Raw genomic sequence first — 15,629 nt, forward strand, 5'->3', positions numbered from 1 at the left:
GTTCCAGACTTAGGATTCCTCTTTGATTTGTTTTGTCATCTTTTTATTAAAATCATTATTACTAACATTCTGACTTACCTTCCTTAATTGTAAAATTTTGATTTCATATAGTATCTTTGAACTCTTGAAATGTCAGCCAATATATCTTCTATTCATCATTGTCAAAATTATATCAACTTTGAGTGATTTTCTAAATTTCTATCCAAAAGAAAGAAAATAATGATTCTGATCTCCTTAAAAGTTAAACTCTTGATATTTTGCTATGTCCAAACCCAAAGAAGGAAAAATGATAATTCTGAACTCCTGAAAAGATAAACTGTGCTTGATATTTTTCTATGCATCATTGCACTAAAACTGCAAGCCATGGCTGCATGGATGCCTGAATTTAGGAGGAGAAGGGTTAGTGTACCACTGTGGGTATAATGACAGAATAGCATGAGGTTCTAATGTAGAGCTAATCTAGGTTAGATTAGCCCCAAGTAACCCAGGAAACTCAGTAGTTAATATTAGGACAACCCTCAATAGCAGGGTAAGGTTGTTAGAATTGTGTGGCCCAACACAAATTTATTTTGTGTAATTTTTCCACATTATTCGATATTTCTATATTCTCATTTTGCGGCATGTGTCATGTAGCATTTATATTTTGTGGCTTGTAAAATTAACTAAATTGGTACTATGATTTTTGGTCTACTTGGCTAATGGACTGATGTTTTGGATGATCATCCTGAAGAGCCACTTTGTAGTCCTCGGCTTGACCGCACCTATCATAATGTATTACATGTTTATGTATACATTGTTGGATTGTGATAGGTTTGAAGGGTGCAAGTCAAAATTGCTAAGACTATGGGAGACATGAGGACTAGTCACTTGATGGTCAGTACACATAAAGTTTATAGAGTCCATCCATGGAAAGACCTTATGTACGTTGAGTGTTGATCTTAGTTACTAATATTCCATTGCTAGTGACTTGACAATTACGGAAGTGTACGCATACCTACAAACTACCAATTGAAAAGGTTTTATCATCAAAATGGTTTTGTGAAAATGTTTTTATTTTTTATATAAAAATATTATTTATTTCTATCTTTGCAAAACCATTTTTGATTTATTTTTTATAAGGGCAGTTTTATAATTTTGGTCTCCATTTTTGTTTGGGGCATTTTTGGTAATTATCAAGGTAAGCCTAAAAGGCATTCTGGATATGGATATTAGGTGGTTAGCATCTCACTTAGGGTTGGACTTTATGGCTGTTCTTCTCCACCCTAGAGATATAAATATCTTAAGGTCACATAGGCAAGGGGATCTTTTTTGGAAGCTCAAAATACCGAGTTGTGGTATACCTATCCAGTTGGGATAAGCACCCTGATTGCTTGTGAGGTCCTTGAAAATTCTAGTGGTTTCATCAAATTGTGATCATCTACAATCTTTCTTGTAAAATTTACTAAGAGAGGTTTAAGTCTTCCTCTTCAACTCATTCAGCAAAGTAATTTGGATTCACATCTTCAAATGGGTATATTTTTCTTTTACTTTTATTGAAAAATCTATAGATAAATAAATCTTATTTAGGATTTTGCTCTTCATGGATTGGAACTATATGATTCCTTGTTTGAGATCCTTCTAGGACTCTTTTTCTTATAGCATAAGCATGATGGCTCTGCTAATCTCTAGTGTCCTAAATGAATTCTATTGCTTTCCATGTTCTATGGATTGTCTATTTCTTTTAAAAAGAATTTTTATATATTCTTCTTTAAATTTGATAATTGTTTATATGCTTGCATATATTCATGGATAATTTTGATTTTTATCTTAAAAGGGATAATGCTTTTTTAAAGCTTTTTGTTTGTGATTTCGTGAAGAAGTTGAATAGTCCTTTACGTATAGAGAAAGAAGAAGATGATTCTTTGTATAAAACATTTATTGAATGATTTTGTCATTTAAAAAGACTTTGCAAAAGACAATAAAGTCATTGAAAGTTGTAAGAGTTCTCTTGAAAGTTGAAAAACAATATTGACTTTTGGAAAAAAATGTCATTGAAAATTAAAGTCTTCTTGAAATTTGAAAAAGTCTAATTAATATATACAAAAAGACATTGGTACTTGAAAGGTTGTATTGAGAGATGGAAAGCTTTTTTTGTTTCCACACGTTATTTACTACCAAGCCATCTAATTGCTTTTGGTTCATTGCAAGCCATATAATGTATTTTGGCTCATGTCAAGCCACCTACCTTTATTAGCTTATCAAGCCATATTATATATTGACGTGTAGTCATTGACTTAAGCCATTTTTTTTTATGAAGTTACTTTTTGTTCTTTATAGCCTCCCTTGTTATATTATAAAATATTTTTAGGCTTTATATTGGGCTTGACTTGTTTCATTCGGATAAATTTGTTATGGACTGAATTAAATTAAATAAAATAATTTTATTCTATATATACCCATCTCAATTTTTGTGAGAGTATGGGTTATGATATATTCAAGTGCTACATATACCCAATCCTATTGGTTTCAGTGGGAGCATGGGTTTGGGCATTTGGTATAATTTTTTTTTGGGATATCTTGTTCGCTATTCTGATGCTCACACATGATGACACCCATCGATTAATCACATGGATGAGATAGGATTGTGGATAGGCATGAGAACCTTTTGTGTCGATGCTCATCGGATAAAACACATTTGATCCTTAATTAATTGAATTCTTTCTTATGCCCATCGGATACGGGAAGGGTTTAATTTATTATTGGATTGATAATTGATTTATGTTTTGTGGTCCTTGATTAATCAAGTTCTTCCTTACGCCCATCAGATACGGGGAGGATTTGAGATATCATAGGACTATTTGATTTTGCCACATTATGTCCAATAATTTATTTTTTGTGCAAAATTGTAATGGGCCTTAGTCTCCAATCTTATCTTGCATGTTGTATGCCTATGATAGATGGTTGGCTCTTCTAGTTCTCTGAACATGTCTGACATTATAAAAAATTGCATCCTAACTGGACCCAATTATGCTGAATGGAAGCATAGAATTGACTTGTACATTGTGTTTCATAATTACTTTTTTGTATTAAAAAGAATTATCCTCCTATACCGGGAGCGCATTCTACCAAATCTGCTAAGGCTACTTATAAGAAATGGACAAAGGCTGATAATAAGGTAAAATATTTAATGTTGGGATACATGACTGATTCTCTCATGGTTGGTTATGTCACACCCTGATTTTCGAACCACCAGAATCTGTGATCGGAGCGAATAAATACGCTCCCACACTACCGCCAGGATCACAGATGCAGTAGTTAAGCTAACTCATCCACACCGCACAAGACATGAATAATCAGGAGAGGATATAATATAATTAAATCAGAGTAACGGAAGCTGAATGATAATATAATAACATAACGATCAATGTTTATCCCTGTTCAATAATCCACTACAACATTCTCGGAACCATGATGACATCCCATCAGGACTTATGTATTACATAGTATATGCATAATACATTCTTCATGACGAGATCAAAATAATAAAATAGTTAGTATCCAAAAGAAGTAAACATCCAAAAAGGGGCCACCGGCCCAATCTCTCAAGAAGTTACTCTCCTAAGTAGCAAGTCTCACAGTAACAGTCTGGTCCGTGCTCCCCTTCCTCAGGGGCCCACCAGTCCTCGCCATTGCCACCCTCAAGGGCCATGGGTTCCGAGCCGCTTGGCTCCACCAAACCTGCATCATAATCTAAAAAGAAGTTTTCACGAGGGGTGAGCTCCACTGAGCCCACTGAGTAAATCGAATCATGCAAAGGGTTACAATATGCATGGATGATAATGTTATGATGTATAAATTAATGATTACATATGCACCTAACTCTAACCTCTAAGTCAGGTATAGTGCTATTGAACCACCCTAGGTAGCATCCCCAGCCCTCCACCTCTCACAGATGGCCTATCCGGCGATGTCAAACCCGAGTTGCACAGGGAGCCTGCCGGTCCCGGTCCTCAATCGGACTCGTCGGTCCCAGTACCTCAACCAAAATCGCTGGTTTATCCAGCAAACCCCCAAGGTTAACCCCACTGCCACGGTTCCGGTCCTCCATCGGAATCGTCGATCCCAGTCCTCAATCGAAATCACTGGTTTCCCCATGGAGGTCATTCAACACGTAAACCCCTGCTGGAGAGGGTCGTAGTACTAGGTACGCAATGCCTAGCCAACAACACCTACTGTCTAGTGGTGTACATACACTATACATATGGATTCCATCATTATCAGATCACATAACATTGTCATTTGCAATATACATCACTATACTCTCAAGAAAATATCACATCATAATAGTAATTGAAAGTAAAGTGCATCCTAGTGTCTACACTCAACATGGAAGAGTCTCCATTATTAAATAATAGATTTCCAACAAGTAAACATACATGTATGTGTATGACAATCATATAATGAAATGCAAGTAGGTTCGGGTATCCAATTTCCTCAACTTGAGTTTTGGTTTGATCGAGTCGTGGGTGATCTGATGTGCTAGAATGTGAGTCGACCCCCGTATTTGGGTGCTCTAGATGCACAAAAAGACACACAAGAGGCTACTACTAAGGTTCCCAAAAGGATAGGAATCAATAGGAGCTCAAAAAGGTTAATATTACAAAACGGTAGAAGCAATTTCTGAAAATGGTAGAAGGGTTCTGGGTTGCATCTACCATTTTCATTCTACCTTTTTTAGGAAGAGAGAAAAAGGTAGAAAGGTAGATCTGAAAAAGGTAGAAGGGCACCTGGGTTGCTTCTTCCATTTTCAACCAACTGCATCTACCTTTTTACAGAAAAGACTTATATTGAATACTTGGCTTGGACTTTGGTTTCATGGCTCAAATGGGTATATCCTAGGGTTATACCATGCTATTATGGTTAGAGTTATCACTCAAATCTAGGGTTTTAGGTCTCCTAAACAAGAGATTTTATAAACCCAAGCTCACACATGAGATGGATGATAGCTTTGGGAGGAATAAACCCTAGCTTATCTATCCTTGTGCTAGAGTTGGCATTGATGGTTTAGGTCAGCAAATGGGAATGGAAACATTCACTTACCAAATCAAAGAGGTTTTAATACCTTCCATTAATGGTTCCTCCATTAGATTGGTAAAGCCATTAATAGTAGGACACCACCCACAATTTAAGAATATAGGAATTAATGGAGATGAGAGAAATGAAGGAGATTAGGTGGGGGACTTACCAAATGGGGATGGTGAGTGAGTGAATCCTCCTCCCTTCCTCTCTTCCTTCTTCCTCTCCTTTCTCTTCTTCTCTTCCTTTCTTCTTTTCCCCCAAATCGATTTAGGTTTTGTGTGAGATGGGAATAGTGATTTTGGCCTTATCTATCCCAAAAGATCCCTAGGGCATGTTTGGCTGGGTGTTGGTCCTCAGGCCCAAATGCTCTAGGGTCTGTTTGGTTGAACACCAATTCTTAGGTTCAAGTTCAAGTTATTGGGCCTCAACTTAATGAAACCCACAGGCCATCTCTATCTTTAATTAAAGGGGTGCTACACACCCAAGCCCAGTCAATTATCTATGCTTTAAACGAAGTATAAGAATAATGGCTTACTCCCAATCGTCGTAAAGCGATACATCGAATTGGGCCGGGCCCTGCGGGTCCGCCTGCGGAGGGTAAGCCAAGAACACTCCTTTGTTGATAAACTTCCCCCTATCCTTGTTAATGAACCTATCCTCGATGACCTCCCCCGTCTCAAAGTTAACGATCTTATGGGATGGTTTGAGTATCATTGCCCATAGCTCCCTGGAGTACACCGCCGCTGATTCTACATGAGTTTAACCAGATCGGTTAGACCGGGCGGGCACATATTTAACATCCCCCCCACCTTATAAAAATTTTGTCCTCAAAATTGAGACATACTTGGCATGTCGAATAAGTGAGGGTGTTTTGCTCGAACTTCGCTTTCGCACTACCAAGATGCTTCCTTTTCAGAGTGGTTCTTCTATTGGAACTTCACATAGGAGATGACATAGTTGTGGAGATTGTGCTCGTTCCACTCGAGAATCTTCACAGGTTCTTCCACATAAGTCAGGTCCTCAGAAAGTTCAGGTGGTTCATGAGTTAAGACATGGGTCGGATCCGGAATGTACTTTCGTAGTATCGATACGTGGAACACGTCATAAACACCCGCCAATGTCGGAGGCAGGGCCAGCCTGTATGCCGCAGCCCCGATTCTTGCTAGAATCTCATATGGTCCAATGTATCTAGGACTCAACTTTCCTTTCTTGCCGAATCGCAACACCCCTTTTGTCGGCGATACTCGAAGGAATACCTTATCACCCTCGCTAAACTCGAGGTCCTTGCACTTCAAATCTGTATAACTTTTCTGCCTCGATTGCGCAGCCTTTATTCAAGCTCTAATCAAGTCTACCTTCTCACATGTGGTCTGTATCAACTCGGGTCCCAATATCCTATGCTCACCCACTTCGTCCTAGTACAATGGTGTTCGACACTTTCTACCATACTGTGCCTCGAACAGTGCCATACCAATAGTAGCCTGGTAACTGTTGTTGTAGGCAAACTCGATGAGGGAGATATGTTCATCCCAGCTACCCCCCATATCGATGGCACAAGCCCTAAGCATATCTTCCAGTGTCTGTATAGTCCTTTCTGATTGACCATTGGTCTTTGGATGAAAGGTCGTGCTAAAATTCAGTAGTGTCCCCATAGCCTGCTGGAAACCACCCCAAAACCTTGATGTGAATCTGGGATCACGATCTGAAATGCTCACTGGGACTCCGTGCAAGCGAACAACATTGTCCATGTACAATTTTGCTAACTTGTCCATAGGATAGGTCACCTATATCGGAATAAAGTGTGCGGTCTTGGTGAGCCGATCAACAATCACCCAAATGGCATCAACCCCCTTTGTAGTTCGGGGCAATCCAGTGACGAAGTCCATGGTGATGTGTTCCCATTTCCATTCCCAAATTGAAAGTGATTGTAAAAGCCCATAAGGTCGATGTCTCTCCGCCTTAACCTTCTGACGGGTGAGACATTTCGACACGAACATCGCCACATCAGCTTTCATCCCTATCCACCAAAAATGCAACTTCAAATCCTAATACATCTTAGTACTGCCGGGGTGCAACGAATATGGAGAATAATGGGCTTCATCCAAGATCTCTCTCCTCAATCGCTCATCATTAGGTATACACAGCCTACCTCTGAATCAAAGGACACTATCCCCAGATAAGGTAAAATCTGATTCCTCTTGCATCTCTCCCTGAATGCCATCTATCATTTTCTGTAATTCCACATCGGTGGGTTGAGCTTCTTTGATCCTCTCCACCAATGACGATTGTACTGTCAAGGCGACAAGCGACAAAGTGTTGTTATCAACTATTAGTTCCAACTCCATTCTCCTGGCTTCCTCAATGAGCCGCTCATTGACTGTCAATGCTGCCAGGGAGCGAGTCTGTGATTTCCTACTGAGTGCATCAGCTACCACATTCGTCTTACCTGGATGGTACTGGATAGTACAATCGTAGTCCTTCATCAGTTATAACCATCTCCTCTGCCTCATATTCAACTCCTTCTGAGTAAAGAAGTATTTCAAGCTCCTGTGGTCACTGGAAATCTCACACTTCTCGCCATACAAGTAGTGGCGCCATATTTTCAAAGCAAATACCACAGCGGCCAACTCCAAGTCATGGGTAGGGTAGTTCTTCTCGTAGTCCTTCAGTTGTCTCGAAGCATAAGCAACCACCTTACCATTCTGCATTAGTACGCAGCCAAGTCTCAATCTAGATGCATCACTGTAAATAGTCATGCCACCAGTACCCGATGGGAGTGTCAAAACTGGGGCGCTGACCAACCTCTTCTTCAACTCTTGGAAACTCTTCTCACATTCCTCTGACCATTCATACTTCACTCCCTTCCGAGTTAGTCTAGTCATCGGTGCAAATATACAAGAAAAATTCTCAATGAATCTCTTGTAATAATCGACTAATCCAAGGAAACTTCAAATGTCTCCCACATTCTTCGGTGATTCCCAATCCAGCACTGCCTGTACTTTACCTGGATCCACTTTTATACCCTTCTCAGAGACGATGTGACCTAAGAATGCCACTTGTTGAAGCCAAAATTTGCACTTGCTAAACTTGGCGTACAACTGCTTCTCCCTAAGCCTTTGCAGGACCAGTCTGAGGTGCATAGCATGTTCTTCCTTCCTCTTGGAGTAAATTAAAATGTCGTCGATAAACACGATGATAAACTTATCAAGTACGTCTTGGAAGACTCTATTCATCAACTCCATGAAGGCAGCTGGAGCATCAGTCAACCCGAAAGACATGACTAGGAATTCATAATGGTCGTATCTTGACCGAAAAGCAGTCTTACTGATATCACTTTCCCGGATTTTGAGTTGGTGATAACTAGATCTCAAGTCAATCTTAGAAAAGACCCTTGCTCCTTGTAACTGATCAAAAAGATCATCTATTCTTGGCAAGGGATACCGGTTCTTAATGGTTAACTTATTAAGCTCCTGGTAATCGATGCACATCTGCATACTACCGTCCTTCTTCTTACCAAAGAGGACCGGTGCTCCCCATGGAGATACACTGGGTCTGATAAAACCCTTTTTCAACAGGTCTTGCAACTGGATCTGTAATTCCTTCAACTCCGTAGCAGCCATCCTATATGGTGCCTTAGACACTGGTGCCGCACCCTAGATCAAGTCAATCATGAATTATGTTTCTCGATCTGGGGGTAACTCTATCAGATCTTCAGGAAATACATCTGGGTATTCTCTTACTATATCGATCTCAGTCAAAGGCTTGACCTTGGCTTTTGTATCCATAATCGAGGTAAGATAGCCCTGACAACCTGAATCCAACAATCTTCGTGCTTGGAGAGCGGAGATAATTAACCTCTTTTGTCTTTTCTGGTCCCCTACAAATGTAAATTTCTTCTCTCCCCTAGGCTTGAAGACAATTTGTTTCTTGGCACACACCATATTTGCTTGGTATTCTGCTAACCAATCCATCCCAAGGATGACATCAAAGTCGATCATGTCGAGTTCAATGAGGCATGCCGCCGTCTTCCTACCACATACTTCCACCATACAAGATTCATAAACTACATCCAACTGCACTACACTGCCTGTAGGTGTACTAACAGCTAACCCTTGAGTCAGGTCTTTTACAGTAATGTGCATCTTCTTTGCGAAAGTGGGGGATACAAACGAATGAGATGCTCCAAAATCAAATAACACATGTGCAGTGGAATTAGCAATAGTTAAAGCACCTGACACATGGCTCAAATTAATTTCATAATATGCATGCATGATTATGGCAATGCCAACTTACAATTTGACAAGATAGATATCACACCTGTCACCACTCCTGGTGTGCTCTCTACGTCAGCGTTGGTGACAGTGAATACATGCCCTGGTATCCTATTGCCTTGGTAAGGCTGAATAGCACGATCGGCTGGACGGGGTAGAGGCGGCCGTGAAGATGATGGCTGTGACACCTCAAACTTCTTCTGCTGGCAGTACTTGGAGATGTACCCATACTGGCGGCAGGTGAAGCACCGGATGGGAACATTCGCTGGTTGTGAGGATCCGGTGGACTGGATAGTAAGTGTGGGCTGGGGTCCCTCAGGCTTCACGTACTGAAATGGTGCAAGGTTGACATAATATGGCTGAGGATATTTGCTAGGCCCTTTAGTGCCCTGCGAAGATGCAGTCCGCTTTCCGGTATTGGACTGTAGGTGAGAAGTTTCATTCTGTCGATCCTCAATGGACTTCGCCATTTGAACCACTTTGGCGTACCGCTGGAGGTAATGACTCAACACTATGACCCCAATAGTGTTCCTTAGGCCTCTCTCGAATCTACTCGCCTTCCCTTTCTCATCTCCAAGGTAAGGAGGAGCGAAGTGGTGTAGCTCCTCATATTTCTGTTGGTACTCTTGCACCGACTTCGACCCCTGAACAAGTGACATAAACTCAGCTTCCTTCTTTTCTCAAAAATTCTTAGGGAAGTCGTTCTCATAGAAGGCGGTCTTGAATTGGTCCCAAGTGAGGTTGGGATGAAGAGCCAGGAGATTGGGTCGAGTACTTTTCCACTAAGCCTCGGCATCTCCCTCAAGTTGAAAACCGGCACAAGCTATTCTTTGCTCGTCAGTACAGCCCAGGAAATCAATGATCTTTTCCATTTGTTGAACCCACTTAGAGGGAAGGAGCAAATCATTGTTGAGTCCGGCGAGGGTGCGAGGTTTACGCTTTTAGAATCGCTCAACTATTAGAATCATCAGATTCACAAAAGGTAGAGCTTGTTGCCCTAGGGGAGGTGGGTGATATACCAAGGGAGGTGGTATAGCGACCCCTGCATGAACCACAGGTGATGGAGGAGCAGCTCGAACTTGAGGTGCTTGACCGGCAGTAGCAGTCTGAAATTGGGTCCCAATCTGGGCCAAGAGTCGCTCTTGACGCTGCTCCGATTGTGTCATCAAAGTCTCCATATACTGACTTTGTTCCTCGCGGAAGTCCCTAAGGATATCCCCCACAAGGGTGGTGACCTGGTGAACCGATAGCCCCGGCCATGGGGGAGGAGGAATAGATGAGCCGGACGCCCCTGCGGTGTGCTGCTTGGGCCAGGGTGGAAAACCTGTCGGAGGTGGTACGGGAGGAGGTAGATCGGCCGGGTTCGTACCTTCGACTAGTTCTTGCCCCAGATTAGTGCCTCTGAGTTACTCCGAGTTAGAACCATTTTGATACCCTAGAGGAGAAAATTGTGATTCGTTAGAATATGTGCAATAGGGATGATAATTAAGTATAAACACAGTAATTAAGGTAAATCTCAAAAAATTTAGTCCAAGCGCGACCACGTTCGCTTCCTACAGTATGAGAATCATTACACAACGTCAAGTAATGCAACATGGTATGAGTGCAAACATGGGATTTATTAACATAGGAATGCCCTAAAGATGTGGGGATGGGTCCCACTTTCAAGCCCCACACAAGCCCATGTTAAAAGGCCTAAAAATCCACATAGGAAGATGGGTTGTGGTCACACAGGAAGATGGGATCTTCCTATGTCTCTGAGATCTCAACTTCCTGTAAATTACCGAGAGGAAGCAGAAGATGGGGTGGGCTACACAGGAAGATGGGATCTTCCTGTGTCCTGGGTTCTCATCTTCCTGTGTAGAATTTTGCTTTAAAACCCCTTACGGGTTTCATTTTCTTCATTTCAAAACAAAGCCCCACTTTGAGAGGAGGCTTTCAAGGAGCTAAGAGGAGGGTTTTCAATCTCCAACAAGGCTTGCAAGGGTCATTGTCATCGAAATCTCTCTCTCACATCCACTCAAAGGTGAGTTCTTTCAAGTTTCAAAAATCTCTTTCCCTCTTTTACTGTTGTTCACTAGATTTGTCTAAAATCCATTCCTCCTATTGTGGTTAGGACACCATACCATCTCCATGCTTATTTCTCCTTGTTAATCTCTACATCTAGTGTTACTATTATACTTCACAAACACCCAAATGGATTCTTCTCCATTGCCATGATCTATCCCTCTTTTCTAGGGTTGTAATTTGGGGATTTGCTATTGCCCATCGATTATGTTCTACAATTAGTTATTTTTCTCTTCTTTTTTTTTTTTTGAATGTGTTTTGTTTCTTGTCATGTACACAATGTGCATCATGCTAGAAGGGTTTTATACATTATCTCCTTCCTTTTGTGTTCAAAATACTGGTTTTCAATTGTGCTTGTAAGGTGTTCGTGAATTTGTCCAAGTGGACTTTTATGTGCTCAAAGCACTTATTGATGGGCCATGTATCTATGAATTCATTTCCTTTGTGGTAGTGCTATGCCCCACCACTCTCTCTCTTGGCTCACTATATAATTTTAGGAAGAGACCCTCACATTCTTGTATTTCAACTCATGAATAGGTATGCATAAAATCAATTATCTGTGCTCTATTTATTTGATTCACATGGATCTTAAGTTAGGCTCCACTAAATTATAATGATTTCATTACAACGCCACCATCTTCTATAGTGTTACTTTCCTTCAACCCATCTATTCATGGTGATATTTTTTTATTATTTTTTTTCCTTCTTGTGATGTGTAGGTTATAGTCATGCCTCCAAAAACTAGAGGACGGGGTAGCGGTGGGGCCTAAGGCAGAGTAGAGGGCAGAGAGGGAGGAAGAGGGAGAGCCCAAGTTCAAGAAGGGGGAAGAGGAAGGGGTAGAGGTGCAAATGTACCACCTCCTTTCGATAACCATCTATTTCGGTCATGGGAAAATGAGGCTAAGTGGCATCAATACCACGCCAAGGCGATATTATGCGAGAGAGATGTTTTCTCGGACAACCTCTCATCCTTCAAGGTCCATGAGCGCTTCCAATTTCAGGGGTGGCTTCCTATGCTGACGTTCCAGGGCCAGTTGTCAGAGCTCGGGACTATGTACAGCGACATACATGGGATGTATCGCGACATGCACGACAGAGTGGTCCGTATGGAGCGTCGTACGAGGTGCATCGGTTCTCCCGATACGCCACCACCGTCGGCGCCATAGTGACGCAGACAGCAGTTCCAAATCCACTTCTTTTTATTGCCTTTGGCCTTAGATCTTTCAAACAAATAGTTTAAAGTTTCTTAGTTTATAATGTAATCTCTTCTTTTCTCTATTTTGATTCCTAACTGTGAGCCTGGGAAACATCCCAGACATAACATTATTATGCTATTAGTACGTAGTACTTAACTTTATTGTATCGCTTCTTTACTTGTCCTATCACTATTAATGTGTTCTTACAAGCTTTTATTTAACCCTATCATGGCGTAAATCGGATCGATTGGATCACGAGTTAGCTTAAGGTATAGCATCGTGCTCTGCTACCAGGTTGTCACACCCTGATTCCCAAACCACCAGAATCTGTGACCAGAGAGTACAAATATGCTCCTGCACTACCGCCAGGATCATAGATGCAGTAGTTAAGCTAACTCATCCACACTGCATAAGACATGAATAATCAGGAGAGGATATAATATAATTAAATCAGAGTAACGGAAGCTAAAAAATAATATAATAACATAACGGTCAATGTTTATCCCAGTTCAATAATCCACTACAACATACTCAGAACCATGATGACATCCCATCAGGACTTATGTATTACATAGTATATATATAATACATTCTTCATGACGGTATCAAAATAATGAAATAGTTAGTATCCAAAAGTAATATCCAAAAGAAGTCAACATCCAAAAAGGGGCCACCGGCCCAATCTCTCAAGAAGCTACTCTCCTAAGTAGTAAGTCTCACAGTAATAGTCTAGTCCATGCTCCCCTTCCTCAAGGGCCCACCAGTCCTCGCCATTGCCGCCCTCAGGGGCCATGGGCTCCAAACCGCTTGGCTCCACCAAACCTGCATCATAATCTAAAAAGAAGTTTCCACGAGGGGTGAGCTCCACTGAGCCCAATGAGTAAATTGAATCATGCAAAGGGTTACAATATGCATGGATGATAATGTTATGATGCATAAATCAATGATTATAAACTCTCTTGTTTGGGAGACCTAAAACCCTAGATTTAGGGTGGTGCCCTACCATTATGACCCCCCACCCTCTTTAGATTTTTTGTTGCATCTCACCATTTAAAGTTTTAAACCATGAAGTTTATTTCCCTTATTGGTCTTGTTAATAATGAACCTAATTTTCTATTAGTGACTTGAAAATTTTTTATTCACCTGTTTCTTTTCTTTGTGTCTTCACCAGTCTTCCTCATTCCGTTGTACAGGTGGTGTTCCCCAGCTTTGGCGAGCGGTATCTGTCCTCTCTGCTGTTTGAGCCTGTAAGACGTGAGGCAGAGAACATGATTTTCGAGCCTTGAGATGTATCTGAGGATTTTAGCTTTATCTGCTTGCTGGATCTGAAATGGGAAGAAATCTGAGATCTTGGTTTGTTTGATGTGGATCTTCTTGATCCCAATAATTATGAAGCATTTTTCATGTTTATGATGGAGGCTAGCCTTTTTTTTGGAGGGGGAGGGGGGTTTGTTAGCCAAGACCTAAGTTACAAAAGTTAAGATAGTCTACAAGTTGGAAAATTTTATTAATAGTCTCTTAAATTACGTAAGTGCAATGAGCCAATCATGATTATATAACCTGCCCAAACTCTTAACCAGCCCATGGGAGGAAAATTTGTTTGGGAGAGGATTCTCTGAGATGCAGAGGTGGGACCCAGCCCATGGGAAAGGTGGGAGATGGTGAGAGAGAGAGAGAGTTGGTGTAGCTTAAATTGCCCAAACTCGTACTATATTTTTGGTAATTATTTGGAAAGTGTTCTTTATGGGAGCATGGCCCTTGTGCCAATGCGGGGGCCAATGTGACCGCACCAAGAAGCATTTATCTGAGCGGCATCTCCATCTTTAATGGGGTGGGATGGTCATTTCACCCCCTTTGTATTTTGGTGTGGAGTGCACATTCTTAGAGTTTTTTTTTGCCGTAATATTTATTTTATTTTTCAAATCAAAAGAATTTGATGGCTAAGTAAAGTAAAATTTAATAAATCAAAATGTTTTGGAGTTGTAACACCATCATGCAAGGTAGTGATTACAAAATTTTTCACTTTAGTATTGTTTTGATTTTAGTTATCTTTCCTTTATTCCCTTGCAACTTGCAAAGTGCAATATGCATGAGACTTGCAACTAAAGGAAAGGGAAGTAAAATTAGTTTTGAAAAAATAAAAGAAATTTTAGTAGCTGAATATGTAATTTATTTAAGGAAAAATATTTTTTGTGGGAGTGTATGCGCCATGTGACGAGATCTAGATGTGTTTGTTAGTAGTCACAGCTTCCAAATGACTAACGAACATACAACTGACTCAACATCAATTTTTCACAATTTGAGAAATAGTTTAGGGTTTGAAACTGAAAATTGAAAAAAATAAAATAAAGTAAAACCCTAAAATCTTTCAAAAAACCATCTTCTCCAATTCGTTTGCAATCTCCTGTGCATTGATGAGAAATCTCTACACAATAGGGTTTCATAACATCTGAATAAGTAGTACTATTAGTCCTTGGTTGGAAGAGGGACTTAACTTTTCATTGGTGGCAACCTGACATAACTTGGAAGATTTTTTCGATCCGCTCCCTTACTCTCCTATGGAGGACCGGTTTATTTGGGTTGCCACTTCAAATGGAGCCTTTTCTTTTGCTTCAGCTTATAGCATAGCCTTGCAAGGTTTGCTGCACCAGCCACAGAGCAGTTGGCTCAAGATATGGCATGTCCCTACTATTCCGAAGATACAACATCTTCTTTGGAAAACACTACATAATAAGCTCCCCCTTCCTGACTTGCTTATAAATCGATGATTGAACATTAGTTCTGGATGTAACCTTTGTAATGATCCAAGGTAGTCCGTAGAGCATCTATTTATGAAATGCCCCTTCATTGTATCGATATGGAACCAAGTGGGTTTGCTACATCTTTTTGGGAACGATAATTTCTTCGCAGCCTTGGAATCCATTATTAAAACCCTTAATACAGCCAACAAAGATAGCATCTTACGAACTGCGCTTGTGTGCAGCATCTTATGGTATGTATGGGTTGGTTACTGGGACTAAACTTTCAGATAGGAGTC

The 15,629-nt window shown here is 40.7% G+C and overlaps 1 protein-coding gene across 2 annotated transcripts in view; it reads left to right on the forward strand.

The window, feature by feature from the left end:
• The window catches only part of LOC122648572 (cysteine synthase-like), a 65,026-nt gene extending 51,079 nt beyond the window's left edge, over positions 1 to 13,947 (forward strand). For both annotated transcript variants that reach the window (XM_043841788.1, XM_043841787.1), the window contains exon 10: positions 13,786 to 13,947. In XM_043841788.1, coding sequence (XP_043697723.1) covers positions 13,786 to 13,878 — 93 coding nt within the window. In that variant the 3' untranslated portion in view covers positions 13,879 to 13,947. The remainder of the gene's footprint in view (positions 1 to 13,785) is intronic.
• Positions 13,948 to 15,629: the final 1,682 nt, after the last annotated feature.

This window comes from Telopea speciosissima, chromosome 1, assembly GCF_018873765.1.
Source record: "Telopea speciosissima isolate NSW1024214 ecotype Mountain lineage chromosome 1, Tspe_v1, whole genome shotgun sequence".
Classification (NCBI taxonomy): Eukaryota; Viridiplantae; Streptophyta; class Magnoliopsida; order Proteales; family Proteaceae; genus Telopea; species Telopea speciosissima.